Source organism: Candoia aspera, chromosome 3, assembly GCF_035149785.1.
Source record: "Candoia aspera isolate rCanAsp1 chromosome 3, rCanAsp1.hap2, whole genome shotgun sequence".
Taxonomy (NCBI): Eukaryota; Metazoa; Chordata; class Lepidosauria; order Squamata; family Boidae; genus Candoia; species Candoia aspera.
The window spans coordinates 82,439,119-82,461,173 of record NC_086155.1 but is presented as its reverse complement, the minus strand read 5'-3'; the positions used below and the strand labels follow the sequence as shown (position 1 = coordinate 82,461,173).

Sequence of the window (22,055 nt, the reverse complement as noted above, 5' to 3'; positions counted from 1 at the left end):
CATTTGTATCTAGCTCTACTGTCAAGGCTAAACTTGAAGCAATTGTTTCCTTATGCAAAAATGTTGCCCAACTTAGAAATGAAAATGTCTTTCCGCATTATCTTACTGGATACTTACATGTTTTACTATATTCTGTTTTTCATTTGATCATTCTTCATGCTTTGAAATGTAATATTCAACTGTCCCATCCATCCCAACAGTATTTCAAGAAGTGTTAGCTCTCAAGAATAGCTCTGATTTTTTTTTGTACAGTTCAAACCCAAACCCTTCAAGTCCCATCATCAGCTGCAGAATCTTTGTTTCAATGAGGTGACACTTATCTCATATAGTATCAGCATCTTCCCACAAAGCTTTCCAAAGCATGCAAGCATGTTTGTTCCATCAGGCTTGAGTAGTGGTAAGAGGACATTACTATGGAGTATCAGGTTCATACAGCTGTTTTAATGTTTTTGCTATGCACATTCTTTTCTTTTCTTTTCTTTATTTATTTATCTATCCATCCATCCATCCATCCATCCAATTTGTCCCCACCCATCTCCTCCCATTGGGGAACTCTTTATATATTATACTTTGTGAGTTGAAACTATTTAGATTTTACCTTGCAGACTGCCATTTTACCATTGGAAGACCTAAAGAGCAGGCTAGGTACAGATTGTCATGGAGAAAATCGATCTATGTGGTCATTAAGAGTCAACACTGACTTGATCGCACATAATCAATCATCACCATTTTAAACTGTCAGCTGCCTAAAGATCTCAGAGGTTAAACGATTAACCATTTTTATAAATGAATCTACAGAGAACTCAGAAGTAGTTCAGAGATTCTGATGCAATTTTTTTTTAAAATGCAGCTTCATACCAACGAAATCATATTTCAAAATTCTAATGCGTCAAGGCAGCCAGGCACATAAAATGATTTCTAATCCTGATTTTGTGAGGACTCCGATTTAAATAATGATAAATGAATCTTTTTATAGAAATGAATGGTCATAATCTGGTCTAAATTGAAAACTGAACACTGCTTCCCTACCAATGATTTTGAACACCTGTTATTTTTCAGTGAAACCAACTGAATCTAGACGAATTGAGATTTTTTGTAAAACACTGCTTCAAAGCTTTTAAAGTTCCTGTTTTAGTTCTGTTTAATACAATTAAACATTTCTTAGAAATCCAAATTTTAAAGTTATATGGTCTGCATCTGCCTAGTTTTAAATTCAGTATTATTAGAATTGATTTTTTTTTAATGTCTCTGGATTGCAACCACAGCTTCAAAAAGAAATTCTACATTCCAACATTTTCTCATGTGGTACCAGATGTTGCTTCAAAAATCACCAAGAAAAGACTGAGAAAGCCCACTATGTAGACAGGTATCTCTGCTTCTTGAGAAAATGTTTTTGAGTAATTAAAGTAACTATTACTTTAATGAACTGTAATGCCTGATGTAAAGTACAGTATTTTCCAAAACTAGATCTTTACCTCTGCAGTAGTGTTCTTGCTTGGTGTCCTTGGGTCTATTAGCATGAAAGGAGGAAGAAATTCAAGAAAATCAAACTGCAATTAAATGTTTTGTCTCACCTAGCAATTTGTTTAAATCCTGGGAAAATAGGAATCTTGGATACAGAAAATCAGAAGGAAACATTAAAGAAATCGGCATGTAATAGCATCCTATATAAAAAACAGGGAAAATATATAGAAGTTGGCTTAGCCAAGTTCTCTTTTTCAAGCACTGAAATTATACCAAAACTGAAAATGTATTAGACCATGTGGGATTATATCATCATACTGTGTAATTGGTTTTCCATTAATCTGTTATACATCTTTTAGTTTCAATTCACAATTGTTGCTTATATCATGTGCAAGATTATTCTTCACAGTATTATACTAAGATCAGTATAATTTTCTACACTTATTCTCAAACCAGGAATAAAATAACATATCAGAACAATTAAACACATTTTAACAACCAACTTGAAAGCAAGAAATTAGGTACCTGTAAACAACATTTTAATTTGATTAGTTTAGAAAATAAGAATGCTTAGTAGTAAAAGACCCGTCAATATATTCAAATTCACACTGGTTTTAAATAAAAATACGGTAGCTAGTTTTTAATGAAATGTATTAAATACAACTGAGTCAACAGGAAAAATTTATTGTCAAATCGTTACTTGTTATAATGGAGAAATAGCTGAAATACATAAGATATATGTATATTTTGTTTTTATATTCAAAGAGGGGGATCAACACTAAAAACATAGTAAAAGGAAAGAGAGGAAAACACATTGGAAGGCGAGAGAGAGAGAGAGAGAGAGAAGGAAACATTGACTCTTGTAAATTCTAATTGTTTAACCTAGCCAAGTATGAGATAGAATTTTCATTCATGTATTTGATACTTGTGTAAATGTTTATTGCCATCTCTATATAGGAGAAACTATTCCTAATATATTCCACAAGCAGAAAGCATAACCATTTTAGCTTATTACAGCAGTCATTCTCCCACATATATTATGATGAATGTTTATTTTCAGAAGTGGCATCCATTCAATGAGCATAGTGGGGACAGCCAGAAGATATTAAGCATTGTCTTTTGTGATGATATTTCAGCAAAGGCAAAAGCAGCACTGATGGCTGCCCAGCCTCCACCATACAGGTAGTCCTCAGTTAATGAATGCCCTGTTTAGCAACCAAAGTTACGACAGCACTGAAAAAGTAACTTTGTGGCCTGTCCTCGCACTTACAACCGTTGCGGGGTCCCCACAGCCACATGACTGAGATTCAGGCACTTCGCAACTGCCTTTGCAACATTTACTGCCATTGCAGCAGCCTGCAGTCATGTAGTCGCCATTTGCGTGCTTCACAGCTGGCTTCCGACAACCAGAGTCAATGAAGAAACTGGCAGTAAAATTGCAAGTCAGTCACATGATGTCTCCCTTAACAATCGCAGGTGATTCACTTAACTACCATGGCAGAAGTGAGGTTGCAAGCCTGTCACAGTCACATGTTGTCTCACTTAACAACCATGTTGCCTAGCAACCGAGTTGCTGGCCCCAATTGTGGTTGTTAAGCAAGGACTACCTGTATTGGGATTTATTTGGAAGCACTATGTAACCTATTATGACCATTACCTCCACCTCCCATTGGACTATAATTCTATCCTCTTACTTCTATCCTTACAATTGTATCCTCGTATTTAGCCTTATTCACTGACATTATATGCACTTTTATTAGTAGAAAAGCATTATTTATTTATTTATTAAATTTATGTCACCCCCCATCTCCCCCAATGGGGGACTCTGGGCAGTTTACAATAAAATAACACTAAAAACATAGCCATCTAAATTACCATTAAGATACAATAAAATGAATGAAAAATCCAAGTGGAGATGGAACACAATCACTAAGAGATGCTATGGCGCCAGCCATCCCCAGGTGGAACTATCGCTCTCCCCCTCCCAAGCAAGGCGGCAGAAACAGGTCTTCAATTTCTTCCAGAAGTCCGAGAGCAAGGAGACCCATCTCAACTCCAGGGGCAAGGTGTTCCAAAGGGTGGGCGCCAATGCAGAGAAGGCTCGCCTCCTGGACCCTGCTAGATGAAATTCCTTTACTGATGGGGTCCGTAGCATGCCCTCCCCGCCTGACCTGGTGGGGCAGGTCAATGTTATGGGGATGCGACGGTCCCTCAGATACCCTGGTCCCATGCCATGTAGGGCTTTAAAGGTGATAACCAACACCTTGAATTGGACCCGGAAGCAAACTGGTACCCCATGCAGCTCGCATAGCTGTCGTGTCACATGGGCTGATTTTACAGCACCAGTAACTGTCCGCGCAGCCACATTCTGGACCAGCTGAAGCTTCCGAATACTCTTCAAGGGTAGCCCCATGTAGAGCACATTGCAATAGTCTATATGGGAGATGACAAGGGCATGAGTGACTGTTCGGAGGGCATCTCGGTCCAGGAATGGGCATAGCTGGCGCACCACCCGAAGATGTGCAAAGGCCCTCCTGGCCGCAACTGCCACCTGCTCTTCAAGCAGGAGTCACGAGTCCAGGAGGACCCCCAGGTTCCGCACTGGTTCCAAATGGGGCAGTGCCACCCCATCCAGAACCAAAGATGACAATTTCCTGGAACCCAAGGGGCCATCAATCCACAGCCGCTCTGTCTTACCAGGGTTAAGTTGAAGCCTGTTGTTCCCCATCCAGACCCCCACCGCCCGCAGGCACTTGGAAAGGGTGGAGACCACATCACTTACTTCACCCAGGATGGAGATATATAACTGAGTGTCACCAACATATTGATGATACCTCCTCCCATGGTGACAGATGATCTCACCCAGCGGTTTCATGTAGATGTTAAATAGGAGAGGAGAGAGTACCGAACCCTGCAGCACCCCACAATTGAGGGGTCGAGAGCCGGATCTCTCCTATCACCACCAATTGGGAACCGCCCTGGAGGAAGGAGGTGAACTACACCGCCCACCACCAACCCCCTGAGCTGCCCCAAAAGGATACCATGGTCGATGGTATCGAAAGCCGCTGAGAGGTCTAGGAGAGCCAGGATGGATGCACTGCCTCCATCCTGCTCCCGCCAGAGATCATCCATAAGTGCGACCAATGCAGTCTCCATCCCATATCCTGGCCTGAAACCTGAATGAAAGGGGTCCAGATAATCTGTTTCCTCCAGAATTCTCTGGAGCTGCAACGCAACCACATTCTCAACCACCTTTCCCAAAAAGGGAAGGTGAGAGACAGGGTGAAAATTGCCCAGTATAGTAGGGTCCAGGTATGGCTTCTTAAGGAGGGGGTATACCAGGGCCTCCTTAAAGGGAGCCGGAAACACCCCCTCCCTCAAGGATGCATTAACCATTGCCTGGACCCAACCACAAGTCACTTCCCAGGCTGATTTTATCAGCCAGGAAGGGTATAGGTCAAGCTGACATGTGGTTGCATTCACAGTCCAGAGGATCCTGTCCAATTCCTCAGGCCCAACAGGATCAAACTGTTCCCAGATAACAGGGTAAGTACATTCCCCTGGCATCTCCCCAGACTCTGCTTCACGCTTAGAGTCCAACTTAAAATGTACTTATGCTTATAGTCCAACTTAGAATACTCACATTTTGCTGCTCTTACCGCCACAAGGTAGGCCTTGTGTTCGGTCAGATTCAGCTCTAGCTTGTGTTCGGTCAGATTCAGTCTCCGTCCTCCTCCAGCGATGCTCCAGGCATCTCTTAACCCTCTTCAAAACCCTCAGCTCCTCCGTAAACCACGGGGAGTGATGGGTCGAACAAGGAAAGAGAGGTCGCACAGGCACGATCCTGTCCAAGGCCACGGCCCTATTCCAGGCCGTGGCTAGGACCTCCACTGGACCATGCAGCAGACCCTCAGGAATAACCCCCAGCTCCCTCTGAAACCCTACCAGGTCCATCAGTCGCCAGGGGTGGACCAATCGAATGGGTCCTGCCTCCCTGCAGAGCGGGGTGGCACAATAGAATCTCAGGATCACCAGGGCGTGGTCTGACCGTGACAATGGGGACAGATCTAACTCTCCCCTCAGATCACATTGCCACTGCTCCGACAAGAAAACCAGGTCCAGGGTGTGACCACTGTCTCAAGTCGGGTCCTGAATAATTTGGGACAGGCCCATAGCTACCATGGTAGCCATGAACTCCCAAGCTGCCTCCAAGGCCCACCTCAGGGACGGCAGATTGAAGTCCCCCAGAACCATAAGCCTGGGGAACTCCACTGCCAACCCCGAGACGGCCTCCAGCAGCTCGGGCAGGGAGGTTGCTACGCAGCAGGGAGGCTGGTACAATAGCAACACCCCCAACTGTTCTCGGGATCCCAGCTTGAAAAACAGGGTCTCAAAACCGGCCACTTGCAGAGCAGGGCCCCTGAAGGCCACTAAAGATTCTCTAATGACAACTACCACCCCTCCTCCCCTGACCTGGTGTCTCGGCTGGTGCCACACTTGAAACCCAGCCGGGCACATCTCGGAGAGGGCTACTCCCCCTTCTGAGCCCAGCCAGGTCTCGATGATACATGCCAGGTCTGCCCCCTCTTCTGTGATTAAATCACATATGAGGGGGGCCTTGTTGTTCACTGACCTGGCGTTAAGTAGCAGCAGCCGAAGACCAGGGCTCATGAGGATCTGCCAAAATGCACACATGCCAATTTCTGTTCTCTCAAACCCCATCATTCAAATCACAACTTTTTGGCCCATCCAAACAACGTATCTTTTTAAACAATAAAAACCCATGCAAAGAAACCATTCACTGGCATGTCACTTAAGTCATCCTTAAAAGCATACATTTCTGAATGAATTCCAATAATGATGTTATTGTGCGGAGAATATGTTAAGTTTGGCGAGGAAGGGGTACTGCTTTTTGTTTTTGATTGCTTTGAAAGGCATTGAAGTCTACATCAAAGTAAGCCAAGTACTAGTCCCACCAAAAAACATTTTATAGAAGGAACTGGCTGATGACAAACATTTGCTTTCTACCATAACTGATCTCAATCTGAGTACCAGATTTCCATAAGCATTCATATACAAAGAACTGAACTTAGAGTCAACTATTATTCTGTTGATAACAGCCCTACAGCATCTCATGTAGCAAGCAGTCTTCACAATAAAATAAACCAGAATAAATGTATCTATCTCTATATATTTATCAACAGATTAAATTTCCTTTGAAGTGTTTAATCAAGAGCATAGTATATAGGCACAAAGCTAATGAAATATCTTGTAAATATCTTAATAAAAATTGTAATTTGTGCCACCAAGGTCAATCCCTATAAACTGGTAACAGAAGGGGCTTTGAGTCTGGAAAAGGAGGAACAGCAATGCATTATAAATGTATCCTCTCAGAAAATGTTAAATAGAGCTGTAATTCACATCTTTCATTCAATTACTTACTAGGTTTGTTTTGGTTCATCTTCACATTAGGTTTTGTCAGTTTGGGTTTCTTGATAAATGTCCCACCTGGTTTATTATACGGCTGCTGTATCATTTTTCTCTTTATTCCTCGTGCAGCTACTGCTGCAGAACTGGGTTTGTTATGATAGTCTACCACAATTCCAGGTCTATGCATGCCTCCAAAGTCTCCCATATACTGTAAATAGGTGAAGACCAAGTATTAGAAAATGATGTGGCTGACTGTAAACAATCTAGCTTATATAACAACGTATTTAAAAGTATTTTAACTCAAGAAAAAAGATGCAATACTAGTAAGTTAACACACAACAGAATTGCAAACTGATTAGTTTTTAAAATATTTGACCTCAAAGGCTTGTATCAAATGGATTTCTGCTTATTCAAAATCATTAGTCCAGACTATGAGCCTTGTCAGAATTTTACCTATGTTCACTCCCTTAGGATTCTCCAAATAATGCCTCAAACAAGCAAACAAACAAAAGAAAAATTATTTCTAGAAAACTGTAATACAAGAGTATAAATGTAAAGCTTAAGAAAAAATAGAAATGAGTCATAAAAGCCGCTGCCTGAAACTTTGATAGTTTCTCTTTTACTACGATTAAAAATGTTTCAAAATATCTTCTGGTGGTTCAAAATGTGCTCTTTGAATATCTATGTAAGATATTTTCTGTGTATACTGGTGAGTATGTTTAAAATTGGTAAATATCCAAATAAACTCTTATCCTTTAATACTGTGATGCAATTTCAGTTTAATTTATGAAATTTCTTGCTCACTATAAAATACATAGGTTTTGTTTTCAAAATTTATTTCTCCTACTTCCCTTTCTCTCAAAAAAAGGTATACCCACAATTCAGAGTAAAATCCTAAGCATGTCAACTCAGAAATAAGTGCTAGCAAGTTCATACTATACATGGAATAAGTCTCACTGAACTCATTGGAGTTTCTTCTGAAAATACATGGATAGATGAAATAATTTATTGTTTTGAGGCATCACATCTCATACATCCCTACTTCCACTAAAACAGCAATTTCCAAATAAATACATATAGAATTCTTAATGTGAACCTTCTTGGCAGGGATTTTAAGACTACTTAAAATAGTCTAAATATGTGAAATAGTGTTGTATTAAAGCAGTTAATTTAGACTGGATAAAAAACTACCTTCCATAAAATGTCCTTCCACTTCCCCTCATATAACAAACAAACCTAGTGCATTGCACTAGGCATATTAAAAATTAGTAGAAATCTTACACCTTTATCAACAGTTAAGCACAAATCAATAGTTTCAGGAATATGTATGTATGTATCACCAGTGTTGAGGAAATGATTGATAGTGAATGTAATCTCAAACAATAAAAAAATCATAATTATATCAGAAGGAGCAGTGAGCAAAGTAAAATATTAGGCCCTCTTAGATCAAAGTCTTTCAAAAGGAAGAAAAAATATTTTAACATAGAATATCAACGAAGTGATGAAAAATCTCTAATCCTAACTTGGACATCTAGCTTATATTGAAGACAGCCTACATGGTTGGCTTCATCAATTTTAAGGCACTGAATGGAGGAACAAACTGAAGAGAAGGAACTACTATAATATAATACAAAAATGCAGACATGCTGTTCTACTTAAACATTTAGGCTGCAATCCTGTAATACTTATTTGGGAGTAAGTTCAACAAAAATTAGTAGCACTTACTTCTGAATAAACAAGACACAGGATTCTACTATTGGTTGACAGTAATATATAAGAAAGGCTCATCTGACTGGATGAGTGAAATCATATAAGCAGAAATGAATAAACTGCCATAAATCTTTAATCGTAAAAGTTAGACACAATAAAGGCAGTACAATTATATAATATTTCTTTACTTTGACTAACATTTAATCCTAGTAGGCCACAATGTGTTAGAGATCATTATACTAAAAAAATCCATGCATATATTCTGTATTTCAGTTTGTATACAAATTGGGCTCTAATAAATAACAGTCTAGCAATATTTTCACGCTGCATATTACATACATCAAAGGACACTTTCTAGGTGATGTACATTTGCACGAGCAAATAGTTTCAGAATCTATTAAAGGTGCAATGCATTTCACATAAGTAAGAGCTTATTTCTCAAGGGAGGGGGGGGGGAACTAATCAACACTGTCTAGTTCACTAACTTAATTTCACAACCCTACCAGACTAAATAAATCATCTTAGTCCTTTATCAACAAATTATAAAAAGATTCCCAGCTGTATTGGGTTCCTATGTCTATGGATTAAATGCCAATTGAACCCTTCAAAGTATTACATGGATAAACCAATTTAAAAAAACAAAGGCATGCAGAAAACTTAATAAAAAATACTGTATTCCAGTCTACATTTAATATTCCAATCTACATTAAACTTTTTATTGTTTTCTTAAAGCCAGCTTCTTGAAACTCAGTACTTAAGAGTTTTAAGACAGCATCTACTGATGGTCAGCTGAAATCAAACTCTTTGTATAAATCCAGATACGAAATTATAAGGTAAGTTAATGGGACATCATCTTATAACCTGAAGCTTTCTGAACTTTAGATTCTGTTAATGATGGTTTGGTTTGGTAGGGTAATATTTGATCTTTGTTCATAACCTTTAACTTGCTCTTTTGAACTTGCACTAAAACATTAGATCCAACACAATTTTTGATGAAAATGGCTGAATATATCATTACCTTTCCTTCAGCATGATCAATTCTGATGATATCCCTTTAACAATAATTTGAAATTATCCTATTTTTTATGGCCTGCCTGTATTAAAACTTCCCTTCTACATAAGTCTAAGTGACCTTAAATTAAACTAAAACTGAGTATGAAGAACTAATTGCTTCTTGCCTCGACAAAATCTGTTCTATGGCATTTATCCTCTAAAATAAATAATATATATACATTGCACCTTTAACCTACTCAAAATGGAGAAAGGTTCTAATTAACCTTTACAAAGTTTCAAGACTTCTCCCACTAGCCAAGATGCTAGTGTTAACAAGGAAAAATGCAATTCCTTTTAACCCCTTTTAGACCAAACCCATTGCCTTAATATTCACCTTTCACAAAAGGAGAGATTTGATAAAACCTTAGCCACTAATCTCTTAGTGCTTTTACTTGTGTAAATGAAGAGAGAGACAGGGTACTAAGTTCTGGGTAAACACCAAACCGGATTGGAAGGTTTTCAACCCTAACAGTTTGGCAAAAAGTGCACCGTGATATACAGCACTTTTGTTTTAATGCTATGGTCTTGAAAGGGTTTAAAAGAGTGACTAGTGAAAAGAATCTGAAAAGATTCTGTACTTACTCCTCGGCCACGGCCTCTGCCTGTTGATGGTCCTCCAAAAGCATCATAGTTTCTGCTTCCAAATCCACTGTCAGGATAAGCAGGCGTTCCTCTCCCCCGAGAGCCTACAGGTGCAGGCTTCATATGGGGTGAAGAAAAACTGCTGTAGGAAGAGTAAGTCTCTCTTCCTCTGTCCTCCATAAACCCAGGCCTCAATTTTGAGCGTGAGTAAGGTGCTTCCCAGCTAGACCCGCCCTGGTTTCTACCTCCGAAAGAGTCAAGGCTATTCCGGTAGTTGCTGTCAAATCGACCACCATAACTACCTCCGAAGCGGCTTTGTTCGGGTTCATTATAACCATAGCCAGATCTGTACAGATCTCGCCCACCCAGAGAAGACCCGGAGTCATAAGACTCATAAGGTCCAAACCTGGAAAAGTTGTAGTGAGGAAAAAAAAAGTAAGCTTACTAAAGTTAAACATTTCAAAAGACAAGTTATCAGTTGACATTTATCAACTAAAATCAATGTATATTTTACTTTGGTAGGGTTTGCTTTGATTAGGGCTGGGCATTTCCATGCTGTGATCAGACAGAAAGCTATCTGAGTCACTTTTCAGTAAAAAAAAAAAAAAAAAAACAGTATTAAAATTCAGAATGCCTGAATTTCACTAAATTTAGTTTCTCAAAATTATTATTTAACCTCATTATTGTGCCCAGACCTAGTCTAACGAATGCAGGCACCTGCATAGTTTTAAAGGTTCATAAAACTCTTTTGTCTAAAGTCATGCCTAAAACAGTTCAACAGCATTTGAAAGACTTTGCTCTCAACTTAGAAGTTGTGACAGTATCAATAATGGAACTATTTTAACGTGATACTTCAATGGATTTCATAGTTCAGTTATATCTTATAGAAGAAATCTAAATAATCTTCCTTAACCAACTACTAGCATGCCTCATCTTCTATTATGACATTTAGCATGTATCAGAGAGGAGTGGGAAACCTGTGGCCTCCAGATGTTGTTGGACTCTACTTTTCATGAGCCCTAGCATGAAATGTTAAGAAATGCCAACACTTCAGAAACATTTGGAAGGTCACAGATTCCCTGCCTGTTTGTAGGGAATAAAGCAAACATCTTTTTATAGAACTGAAAAGTCAAAATAAATCTTAAATATTAATGAACTTTTGGCACAGAGAAAGGCTGTACATTACATGTAAACACCATATTACCAAAAGGCTGTATGCAACATTTTTAAAAGATATTAACTAAAGAACAGAAAAAAAGAAGTGTGCAGGGTAACATCAGTGTCATATACTGCACGGAAATGGGAATTCATTTTCATCCCAAAGAATTAACTATATTTTAATTCTTAGTTTAAATAACTTGAAGAAAAAGAAATTTCTATTAATTAAAAATCACAATATGAGACTAAATTTATCTTGCCTACAGTTCATATTTTTAAAACCTGAGTCATACAAGACTTTCATATTTAAAATACCAACTATAGAACAGTCCATTACAGCAACAAAGATTTTTATATAATGTGGTCAAAAAACTCCAACCATATTCAGATTACTAGATGGTAGGTACATATTTTCCTGATTCTCAAAGCATTTTGCACCAGCATTAGTTATATTAATTAATTGTTGAAAAGCACTGTGCATTTATACAACTAATTTCCCGATTCCTTAACAATCAATGTCACAAGAAACTGGAGGATTCAAAATTGTCAATCCATGTTCTTCTTACTACCACTGAAGAATTAGGATATGCAAGTGAGACCACAACCAGGTTTAATATTTCATACAGTTATTTTGTTTAAAATGCAGAGTTCTTATGAGAAAGCCAATTTAGAATAACAATTATGACCTGACGTTAGTAGACATCAACTGCAGGCACAGTGCAAAATCAAACCTTGTCAGAAATACTACTACAGTGCTAAGAACAATTATAAAACACTGCAAAAAAAGTGTGTTTTAGTGTAATTAGTACCTGCCAATAAAATAATCTGGACATGAAAAGCTGTCTATCAATTAATATTCTTGCAAAACATATATACTATTCAAATTAAATTTAAGTGTTCCTTTCAAAGAGGATGGTGAAACAAGAGCAGCAGTTTTGATCCAAATTAAGAGTATTTCAGCTCTAGATTCTGTACTAATACTTAATTGCTAGGTTTTTTAAGATCACTAGTCGAAATGGATTTCAAGAGAGATCTGTGATAAAACATGCATTACAGCACTCTATTTCATTAAAAAACACTTATTTTAAAATACGGTACACATTACATCTCTGCGTAACAATGCACAATGCCCAGCAATATGTTCAAGGAACACTTAAATTGGAAAAAGGAATATTGCAGAATATATTTATATTATGTCTGGTACACAAAGCAAATGATTCAGTATTTTACCTGGCACCACCACCTCCTCCTCCACCGCCGCCTCCATGGCCTTCCATTCCATATGACTGATTCATATAAGAGTCCATAGCTCTTGGGCCACCGTAGGCACCATGCCCATAGTCACGGTCCATTTCTTTAAAAAAAAAAAAAAAAGTAGGTTACTGAACTGTTGCAGATTAATAAGTCAACAGTATTTCCGCCCCAAGAACAGCTTATATATAATAGGCAGGATACCATCAAGACATTTACCGCCAGCGAGCAACAACACACAAATTCAATCACACAAAGAAAATTCTCTGCCCTCTGCTTTCTGGTTCAGCTAAGGGGGTTGACTTGCAGAAAAACAGAAGAGATGGGGCTAAGCAAATCAAGCTCAAATATGCCATATTTATTTGTTTCAAAAACCAATTAAGATCTCAGAGAAGGGCCACATGATGACCAAGAAGGTTTTGGGCCAAAAATATTAAAATTCTGCTTCTTCCAAGAGTATTTTAACATAGTTCAACGGTAAATGTAATAATATTATGCATGTTGCACTACATTTCCCCTCAATAAAATATTTCATTTCTCATAATTTTAGCTGTCAAGAATATTGGATTTAAAATTACATACAGTTCACTTTTTTAAACTGAGTCTATTAAGCTTGCTAAACTTAAAAGGTTTCTGAGAAATTTTCAAATTCTAGAAAACCTACATCAGTGACTTAAAGGACACATGGAACAGCAAGGAATTTGCACCAAGAACAAAATGTTGCAAATGCCTTAATTAGCTATAGACAAGTGTGATATAAAGACAGGAAAAGGTAAATAAAGTGGGATTATACATTAGGCACACCCAAGAAAATATCTGGGAAAAGATAATGACAGTGGAATATTTCCTTTTATGTAGGTTTTTAATCAACACAAAGGTCAACAGGGGTCTCAAATCTGCTGCCTGCAATAGTCCCCAAATAGCATCCACAGAATACCTTTTCGGACCTTTTGGCTATAAAATAAAATTTAAGTTGAGTTGATCCACAGAACACCAAAATGAACCTAAGCATTTCAAATAAAATGTGTGAAATCTCACCATCTCACCAGATTTCAGTCATTTCTTAAACAAAAAGTTGGTATCCACATTACTCATAAAATTACCAGGGAACCTCCAAACGTTCTTTACAACAATCCTGTAAATTAAGCTCGACTAAACAGTGACCAAATGAAGGTCAAACAAGGAGCTTCATAGTTGCCTGGGACATGAACTCGCACCTCACAGGTCTCTGCCCAAATAATTACACCACAGTCTGACCAATGAACATGTTTACATAGCCACTGCCCATCGCGCTCATTTTAAAATAGCATTTACAATGCTTTCTCAAAATTCCACTTATATCTGCCAGACTATAAAGGTGGCTACTACATACCACTTTGTAGCAAATCTCTCAACATCATCTTTTTGGGAGGGCAGAAAAATAGATAACTGAAACAGCAATAATCCACTTCAAGTTAAAAACTGTAGGTTCAGTATGGGAATACCAACTCCTACCCAGCATGAGTTTGACACCTAATATTCTTGGTTTCACTGAATTATGTAAAAATGCACTGAAATGATTTCCTTACTGCTATTATCTACCTTCTCAAACCTCCAATACAGAAAACTTAGCTAGACAAAATATACAGAACAGAGAACTGCAGATTTGTTATTGTAAATACATAGCTTGGATTGTTCCTGGTTAGATGTAACGTATATTTTGTTTAGTACCCATTTCCTAGAATGGGAGAAAAATAATACATGGGGGTTTAAATGCCTTTCACTTCTCGCACTGAGATTTAGGACTATTCTTTCTGTTTTTATCACATCATTAATGTTGCATAGCAAATACAGGTGATTAGGGGAGGCAGAGCTAAGATGGCAACAGAGCAGCAGTTTCCCTGCTGAACTCCTTATGATATTTTATTTAGTTTACCTGTTTTTATAAATAGCCTAGCTACACGCAGCAAATAAATTCTGGCCGTATAAGCTTTTTTACATTTACATTTACAAGCCAAAACTATCAACTATCAGCTTCCTATAAAAGCACCTACTGCTTCTAGGAAACTATTAGGCTTGTACAGTGTTAGTGAATTGTTTTGATTTTATTAAATAACACAATTATTTTACATTTTTATTCAGAAGGATTATATATTCATTTGACCCTATTATAAGCTGAATTAGCAAATTATATCTACACTACCCTTTCCAGAATCAATAATTAGTTACACTGTCTTAATACTTGTAGAAATTATTTCCAAATATATCGAGCATAAGAATGCATTAGTTATGGGCCACTGAGTCATGACTGGTGACTGTGTGTACAAATGTCATTTATTATTTTATTTTATTCATCACCTTTCTTCACCGCTCATCTCAGCAAGCAACTCTGGGTGGTTTACAATCAAAGTAAGATAAAAAAAGATTAAAATATAAAAACAGATTCATTATAAAATATAAATATAAAACATAAAATCCAAGATGGTGAAATAACAGTCTCAATAAAATTTCCCAGGGCCTCATCAAGGTGCCAACCACCCCCATGACTGACTATCCCCCTTTCCACTCCAAGCGAGGTGGCACAGCCAAGTCTTGACTCCCTTTTGGAAGGCTGGTAGAAGGGGGGACCTGCCTCACCTCTGGGGGCAACATCTTCCACAGGGCAGGGGCCTCTTCCTGGACCCTGCCAATCGACAATCTCTCATGGACAGGGTCCGTAACATGCCCTCTCTGCTTGACCAGGTGGGATGGGTCAATGTAATGGGGGTGAGACGGTCCCTCAGGTAACCTGGACCCACGCCATGCAGGGCGGTAAAGGTAATAACCAACACCTTGAATTGGACCTGGGAGCAACCTGGAACCCAGTGCAGCTTTCACAGCAAGGGTGTTATATGTGCCATCCTTGGGGCTCCTAAAACTGCTTGCGCAGCCGCATTCTGAACCAGCTGTAGCTTCCAGATGCTCTTCAAGGGTAGCCCATGTAGAGCGCGTTGCAATAGTTTATACAGGAGATGACTAGGGCATGAATGACTGACTGGAGAGCTTCCCGATCCAGGAAGGGGCATAGCTGGCGCACGAACACAGCCGGCACACGAACACAGCCACAGCTGCCACCTACTCTTCGAGCAGGAGTCGTGAGTCCAGGAGAACCCCCAGGTTCTGCACTGGATCTGTCTGGGGCAGTGCAACACCATCCAGAACCAAAGATGGTAAGTTCCTAGATGCCAAGGAGCCCCCAACCCACAGCCATTCTGTCTTACCAGGGTTTAGCTGAAGCCTGTTGTTCCCTATCCAGACCCCTACAGCTGCCAGGCACGGGTCACTGCATCACTTAAGTCACCCAGGATGGAGATGTATAATTGGATATTATCAGCATATTGATGATACCTCATCCCATTGCAACAGATGATCTCACCCAGAGGTTTCATGTAGATGTTAAAAAGGAGCAGAGACTGAACCCTGTGGCACACCACAAGGGAGGGACCATGGGACAGATCTCTCGCTCCCTATCAACACCAATTGGGACCGGCCCTGGAGGAAGGAGGTGAACCAGCGCAAAACCACATTGCCCAACCCCAACTCCCTAAGCTGACCCAAAAGGATACCATGGTCAATGGTATTGAAAGCCGCTGAGAGGTCAAGAAGAGCAAGGATGGATGCATTGCCATCATCCCGCTCCCGCCAGAGATCATCCAAAAGTGCGACCAAAGCTGTTTCCGTCCTATATCAGAGCCTGAAACCCAAATGAAAAGGGTCCAAATAATCCATTTCATCCAGGATCCTCTGGAGCTGCAACACCACCACTTTCTCAACCACCTTCCCTAAAATGGAGAGCTGGGAGACTGGACGAAAATTGTCCAGCATGGTGGAATCTAGTGATGATTTCTTGAGGAGGGGGCACACCAACGCCTCTTTAAAGACAGCCAGAAACACTCTCTCCCCCAAGGATGAATTCACAATCGCCTGGACCCACCCACATTACCTCCTGAGCTGCCTTCAGCAGCCAGGAGGGACAAGGATCTAATTGACAAGTGGTGGTGTTTACAGTCCGGAGAACCCTGTCCAGTTCCTCAGGCCCAACAGGATCAAACTATTCCCAGATAACTGGGTAAGTACACTCTCCAGGTATCTGCACAGGCCATGCCGCACACTTGGCATGCAACTTGGAACGGATCTGAGCGATTTTATCCTCCAGATACCCATAAAACTCCTCTGCACAGCCCTGTAGGTGAATTACTGGACCCACCTTCCCCAGAAGGGATTGGTGATCTTAAACAGGGCCATGGGACAACATTCTGCGGATGCAATAAGAACAGAAAAATATTGACATTTCACTGCTCTTACCACCACAAGGTAGGCCTTAATAGCGGCTGTAGCTTGTGTTCGGTCGGGTTCGGTCCTTGTCTTTCTCCAGGGTGCCCTAGACGTCTCTTCAGAACGCTCAACTCCTCCGTAAACCATGGTGAGTGTCGGGTTTGATGGGACAAGAGAGGTCACACAGGCGCAATTCTGTCCAAGGCTCCTGCCACGTCCCTGTTCCAGGCAGCAGCCAGAGCCTCTGCTGGACCATGCAGCAGATCCTCAGGTATAACATTCATCTTTATTTGCCACTGATGTCAATCTACAGTTCGTCCAAGGATCCCATCCATCCACCTTATCTGTTCTCTCCCATTATCTCCCACCCTCACATGACCAAAATTTATGCAGATAGATCATTTCCTCAAAGGAGCAGTCTGTCTGTATTTTATCTGGGACCTACAGACTAGCCTTCTTGCAGTACACAGAAAACTGAACGGTACTGTGTACTAAATCCATAATTTGAAAGTATCTTACCTCCTTTTTCTCACTTTTTCTGAATGTGCCATGTGCACATCCATATATTACCAGTGGAAAAAAACATTGGTTTACGTATTTTTATGTTGTCATAGAATGTTCTTATCTTCATGATCTTTTCTACATCTGTCATTTCCTTTTTTCCTTAAGATTAATCTATTCACTTCCCCAGCACACTGTTTACCTTTTCCTCAGCTCAAGAAGAACAAGGCAATCTATGACTTTTACTTCTTCACTGTCAGCTGTTTGTCAGCCCTTCAAGGAAGACCAGATCAAGAAACAGATCAAGGATTCCAGGAATGCTACTGTATTGTTGTAGGATATATTAATAGAATCTTAAAAGACAGCCCATGTTTCTCTCTGTCCCATCTTTTATCACTCTTCCCTTAATGGCTCACTCTTTCCCCTTTTAATGGCTCTCATACATTCCCCAAAGTCAGCTCTAAGTTCCTTTACAACTGTGAACGTATTAACCACATTGGTTGACATTACCTTTATATTCTTAATATTTAATATTAACCCAGGTCTTCACTTTCCATTTTTACTTTTATAATTAGCTCTCTCTTTACTTTCTGCTAATAAAGTGGCATTGTCTGCCTATCTAATTCTAGTTGTCATTTCTTTCAGTTCTGCCATTCTTACAGTGTTCTTGCTAACTCTAAGTTGAACTCATATTTTGAATCATTCTTTTCTCTTAACATAGTTCTTAAAGATTCCTCAGAATAACCAACTGTACTGTCATATTATTATCCACATTCTTGCATGATTTCTACTAGGACTCTCAAGCTTGTGGCCCATGGGCTGCATACAGATCTCCCTGACATTTTCTGTGGCTTACAATGATAGTGAAAAGAATAAGCTCTGCAAGGCATGTGTCTCTCAGCTAACAAGATCTATCCCAAAAGATAGCAGTGCTCTGTCTGGGTATGTAACAAGTGAACTGAGAGCAAACTAAACTGACAGAGACAAGGATGGAAAAGAAAGGAGATAGCACATGGCTCAAAACAATAAAATGCACCTCCCTCGTTGCACATATAGCAGGAAACTAGCTGCCAAAAATAGACAGCAGCTTGCTGATCTTGGACAAGAACTATGGATCCTCCCTGAATCTGCAACTGAGCATCAGGAGACTGGTAGAGATGTGTAAGGCAGTGGCATTCACCAAGTTCATTATACATGCTGAGACCAACAGCTCCAGCCTGATAAGACAGTGTGTCTTTGGGCTGATAACAAAGTACAGCTCTTATGAGCCGAACAAGGGGAAGCCAAACTCCTAGCCCCACTCTTCCCCACTCACCTGGTCTCCCTGTCACTGCTATAGCTACTCCTAAATACCAGTGGTAGCTGATCAGGGTCTTCTCCAGGCAGGCAGCCATGCTAGCCTTGCTTTCCCAGGACATCTCAGACAGAGGGGAGGCACTGCACAAGGGGAAGGGGCAGTGGCAAGATCCAGAAGCCCAGTGTAGGGCAATGGTCTGAGCCTGGCTCTGTTAAGAGCAGTGGGAGAGGTGCCCCCACCTGGAGTTTCAGCACTTCCATATTACAAGGTTCCCAGGATCTGCTCCAGCCTCTCTCTATAGAAGAACCAATCACCACATGCACAGATCTAATGGCAACAGCAACTTAAACTGTCATTGTACAGCTATCTTTGCAGCATATACACCCACTGGTTTAGTGACTACCTCAGTTAGTGACCATTCACAATTACAACTGTAATAAATGGTAATAAAAATTTATTTTCCAACCAATGTACACATTTGTGACCAAATTTCATGCACCTGACAACACATGTCAGAGTGAGAGTAACACTGGCATAGCTGTACAGGAGAACTTTATACGAATAAGAAGGCAGCAACCAGTGATCTTCGCAGTGTCTCTGTCAGCCTTGTGAGGTATTCCACACAAGAAGCACACTAGCTCTATCTTTATTGTAAGGTTACATTAGCAGAATCTTGCAAGTCTGAAAGTGTATCTCTCCCTCCTCATCTTTACAGGCCAAGAAACTAGGGACGGTCCCTTCTGAGACATTTGCCATGCCCCCATTCCTTCTGCAGGTTCAGCTGCCTCTTATCTGACTGCTGCCTAGTCTACCACTTTCTACTGTCTCCCAAGGTCATTCCCACATACCATTATACTGTCATGGGTTCACTTAGTGACCATTTCCCTTAGTGACCTGATCATGGAATGGAACTCAGTCACTAAACAAGGAGCAGGTGTACAGCCAGTGAAATGACAAAACAAAAAAAAACTGTTACATGGTAACTTAATTTAATAAAATTTTAATCGCATACTCTTCACTTATTATTCATTCAATATTTGTAGCAATATATGAAATTAATCCTCATACAGTCCTCAACTCAAGGTGGCAAACATACCTAATACTCCTGCCTCCTCTTACCATTCAGAAAACTGCAATACAAATGCGACTGGACCAAAAAAAAAAAATCCACCTAGTTTCAGCCTTACTTCTTTATCTGAAAAACTGAAGCGGAAGCCTGGAAACAGCGGCAGAAAACAAGTAACAAATGCAATACCCGCCGCGAGCATCAGAAACGCTGTGCGTGAGTCACGTCTGCAGCTACGCGTCCCATTTGCAGGCGAGGAAAGCTAACCTTCCTTCGTTCAGGTGTGAGAAGCGCACCACGGCTACGGGCCCTTTCAAAGGGCTCCCTCGCTCAGATTCTTTCCCATGTGGAAGATCAGCCTACGCTGAGGGCTTTCCTAAGAAAACTGCAAGGATCACGTGACCGCGAAGGGCTAGAAAACCAGGGTGCCCAGTTCAGGCTGCAGAAATACGGGCCGCCGTCCCACCACCACCACGAGGTGATCCAGAAAACGCTCTTTCCTGCCATCTTGTGGTAGTTCAAATTCCCAGATATGCCCGAGCTAAAATTTAACGGTCTCTTCGCTGGTCAAGAGATTCAGCCCTTAGAAAGGTCCCCGTCGCCATCGGTACCCCTTTCCAAGTAGCCATGCCCGTTTTCTGTTTGTTTCCCTCCCAATAAGAGGGGAGGATGGCAACTTCAGGGCTGCATCGTTATTCGTGCCGGACTGGGATTAAAGCCAGTCGGATTCACTAGGCCGGGACGTCTGTGAGAAGCGCGGCCCCCTCAGACTGCCCTGGGCCGTTCGTGCCGAAACCCACGCCGGGTGTTCGTTAACTAACATGGCGCGCCTGTCGCTCAGGGCAAAGGCCCTCACTAGGCGGGCACGCTAGTTTCCCGCCGCCACAGTCGCTCCCACCGCCATTTTGAGCCCGAGCCTCTCTGCGCTCCACGGCCGCGGCGGGAAATCCCAAGGTCTCACCTTCCCCGTAATCCATGGCGGCGACGGCCCTCGGGGTTTCTAGGCGCGTCTAGAAGCGGTGGTGGGAGCAGCGTCACTCCCCGTGTGGCGGCCGCAGGCTCCCCGTGACGTAGTTCCCTTCCCAGCGACGTAGAGGAGCAGCCGCACGCACGGATCTGGGCTCGCTGATTGGCTACGTCAAGCCCCTCTTTGAGCATAGAGCCTGTGAAAGAAGAGAGAGAAGGTCGATACCGTGAACAAGAGGAGGTTTCAATAGTCCCCTAGAGGTAACAGCAGCTGCAAGAAGATTGGCCGGGGTGGGACGGCAGTACGAACGGCTCTCTTCACCGCCGCCTAGTGGTCAAGGAGGCTCCGGTATTTATACACATAAAATGTCCAGTCGTCCGTAATAAATGTTAAGATTCATTCTGGTGTCAGATAGACGTTTGCTGTCAATGAGAAGGCATTATGCAACATGTCTATATTTTTGTATAGGGAAAACTATAGAGGGGAGGGTGGCAAGGATAAGACATCTTTGAACTCTCCCCTAAAACTCGGTGAGCGAGGCAGAAGAATTGCTCAGTTTTTTTTTTATGTCAAGAAATGTCCTCATTCACATGCATCTCATATTCCACCCATTTCCACAAAAATTTCAGCAGCTCTAGTGAACTGGCTACTCCAGTGGTTGTCAATTATTTGTACAGATGTCACAGGTGGGATTTTGAAATAATGTAGGTGGGGCACAGAGTAAGTCACAGAGATTTTAAGTCTTAAAGCATAGGGCCAAAAGCTCACTCTTTTTGGATAAAATGATTGATGAAATATAAGAAATAATAGGAGTATACAACCTTTTCAGTGCAGGCTAATTTTGTATGGGACATACAGTGATAACCATTCAGTAATAACTTTGAAGGGGTACTTAATTTTCCTACTTGCAATAAAAACACCAGTCAATCACTTTAGCTAATGTTAAAAATAAAGTTGAGCGTGATTCTTGTGACAAAATAGACATGCAGTTTTCCTGCAAATACGATGGAACTGATTTGTTCAGGGATGTTTTTCAACTTTCTTGTGTAGGCAAGCATTAACCAGCTCAAACCCATTTAAATTCTAAGTCCAGAAAAGGTCAATCAGTTGCTGTCACTTAATGTTAGAAACATGTAAGCTTCTGGAATTTGCCTTTGTATTATTTTGGACCAAAGAACAATGACTTCTGGGATCATGAACATGTTTTTCAAAAAACTACATTAGGTCAAACTATTCATGCAAACATAATTTCTGAGAGCTTTCAGAAAATGTTTATTGCCCCA

General features: G+C 40.7%; 1 protein-coding gene across 4 annotated transcripts in view; it reads right to left on the bottom strand.

Annotated features, from left to right (window-relative positions):
- ZNF326 (zinc finger protein 326) overlaps window positions 1-20,900 on the bottom strand; it is a 35,455-nt gene extending 14,555 nt beyond the window's left edge. For 2 of the 4 annotated variants that reach the window (XM_063298239.1, XM_063298240.1), the window contains exons 1-5: window positions 20,767-20,900; window positions 12,628-12,751; window positions 10,240-10,645; window positions 6,907-7,102; window positions 1,476-1,510 (exon numbers count right to left, since the gene is read on the bottom strand). In XM_063298239.1, the coding sequence (XP_063154309.1) occupies window positions 1,476-1,510; window positions 6,907-7,102; window positions 10,240-10,645; window positions 12,628-12,751; window positions 20,767-20,782 (777 nt within the window). In that variant the 5' untranslated portion in view covers window positions 20,783-20,900. The remainder of the gene's footprint in view (window positions 1-1,475; window positions 1,511-6,906; window positions 7,103-10,239; window positions 10,646-12,627; window positions 12,752-20,766) is intronic. The other 2 variants (XM_063298241.1, XM_063298242.1) reach the window with 2 other exon arrangements.
- Window positions 20,901-22,055: the final 1,155 nt, after the last annotated feature.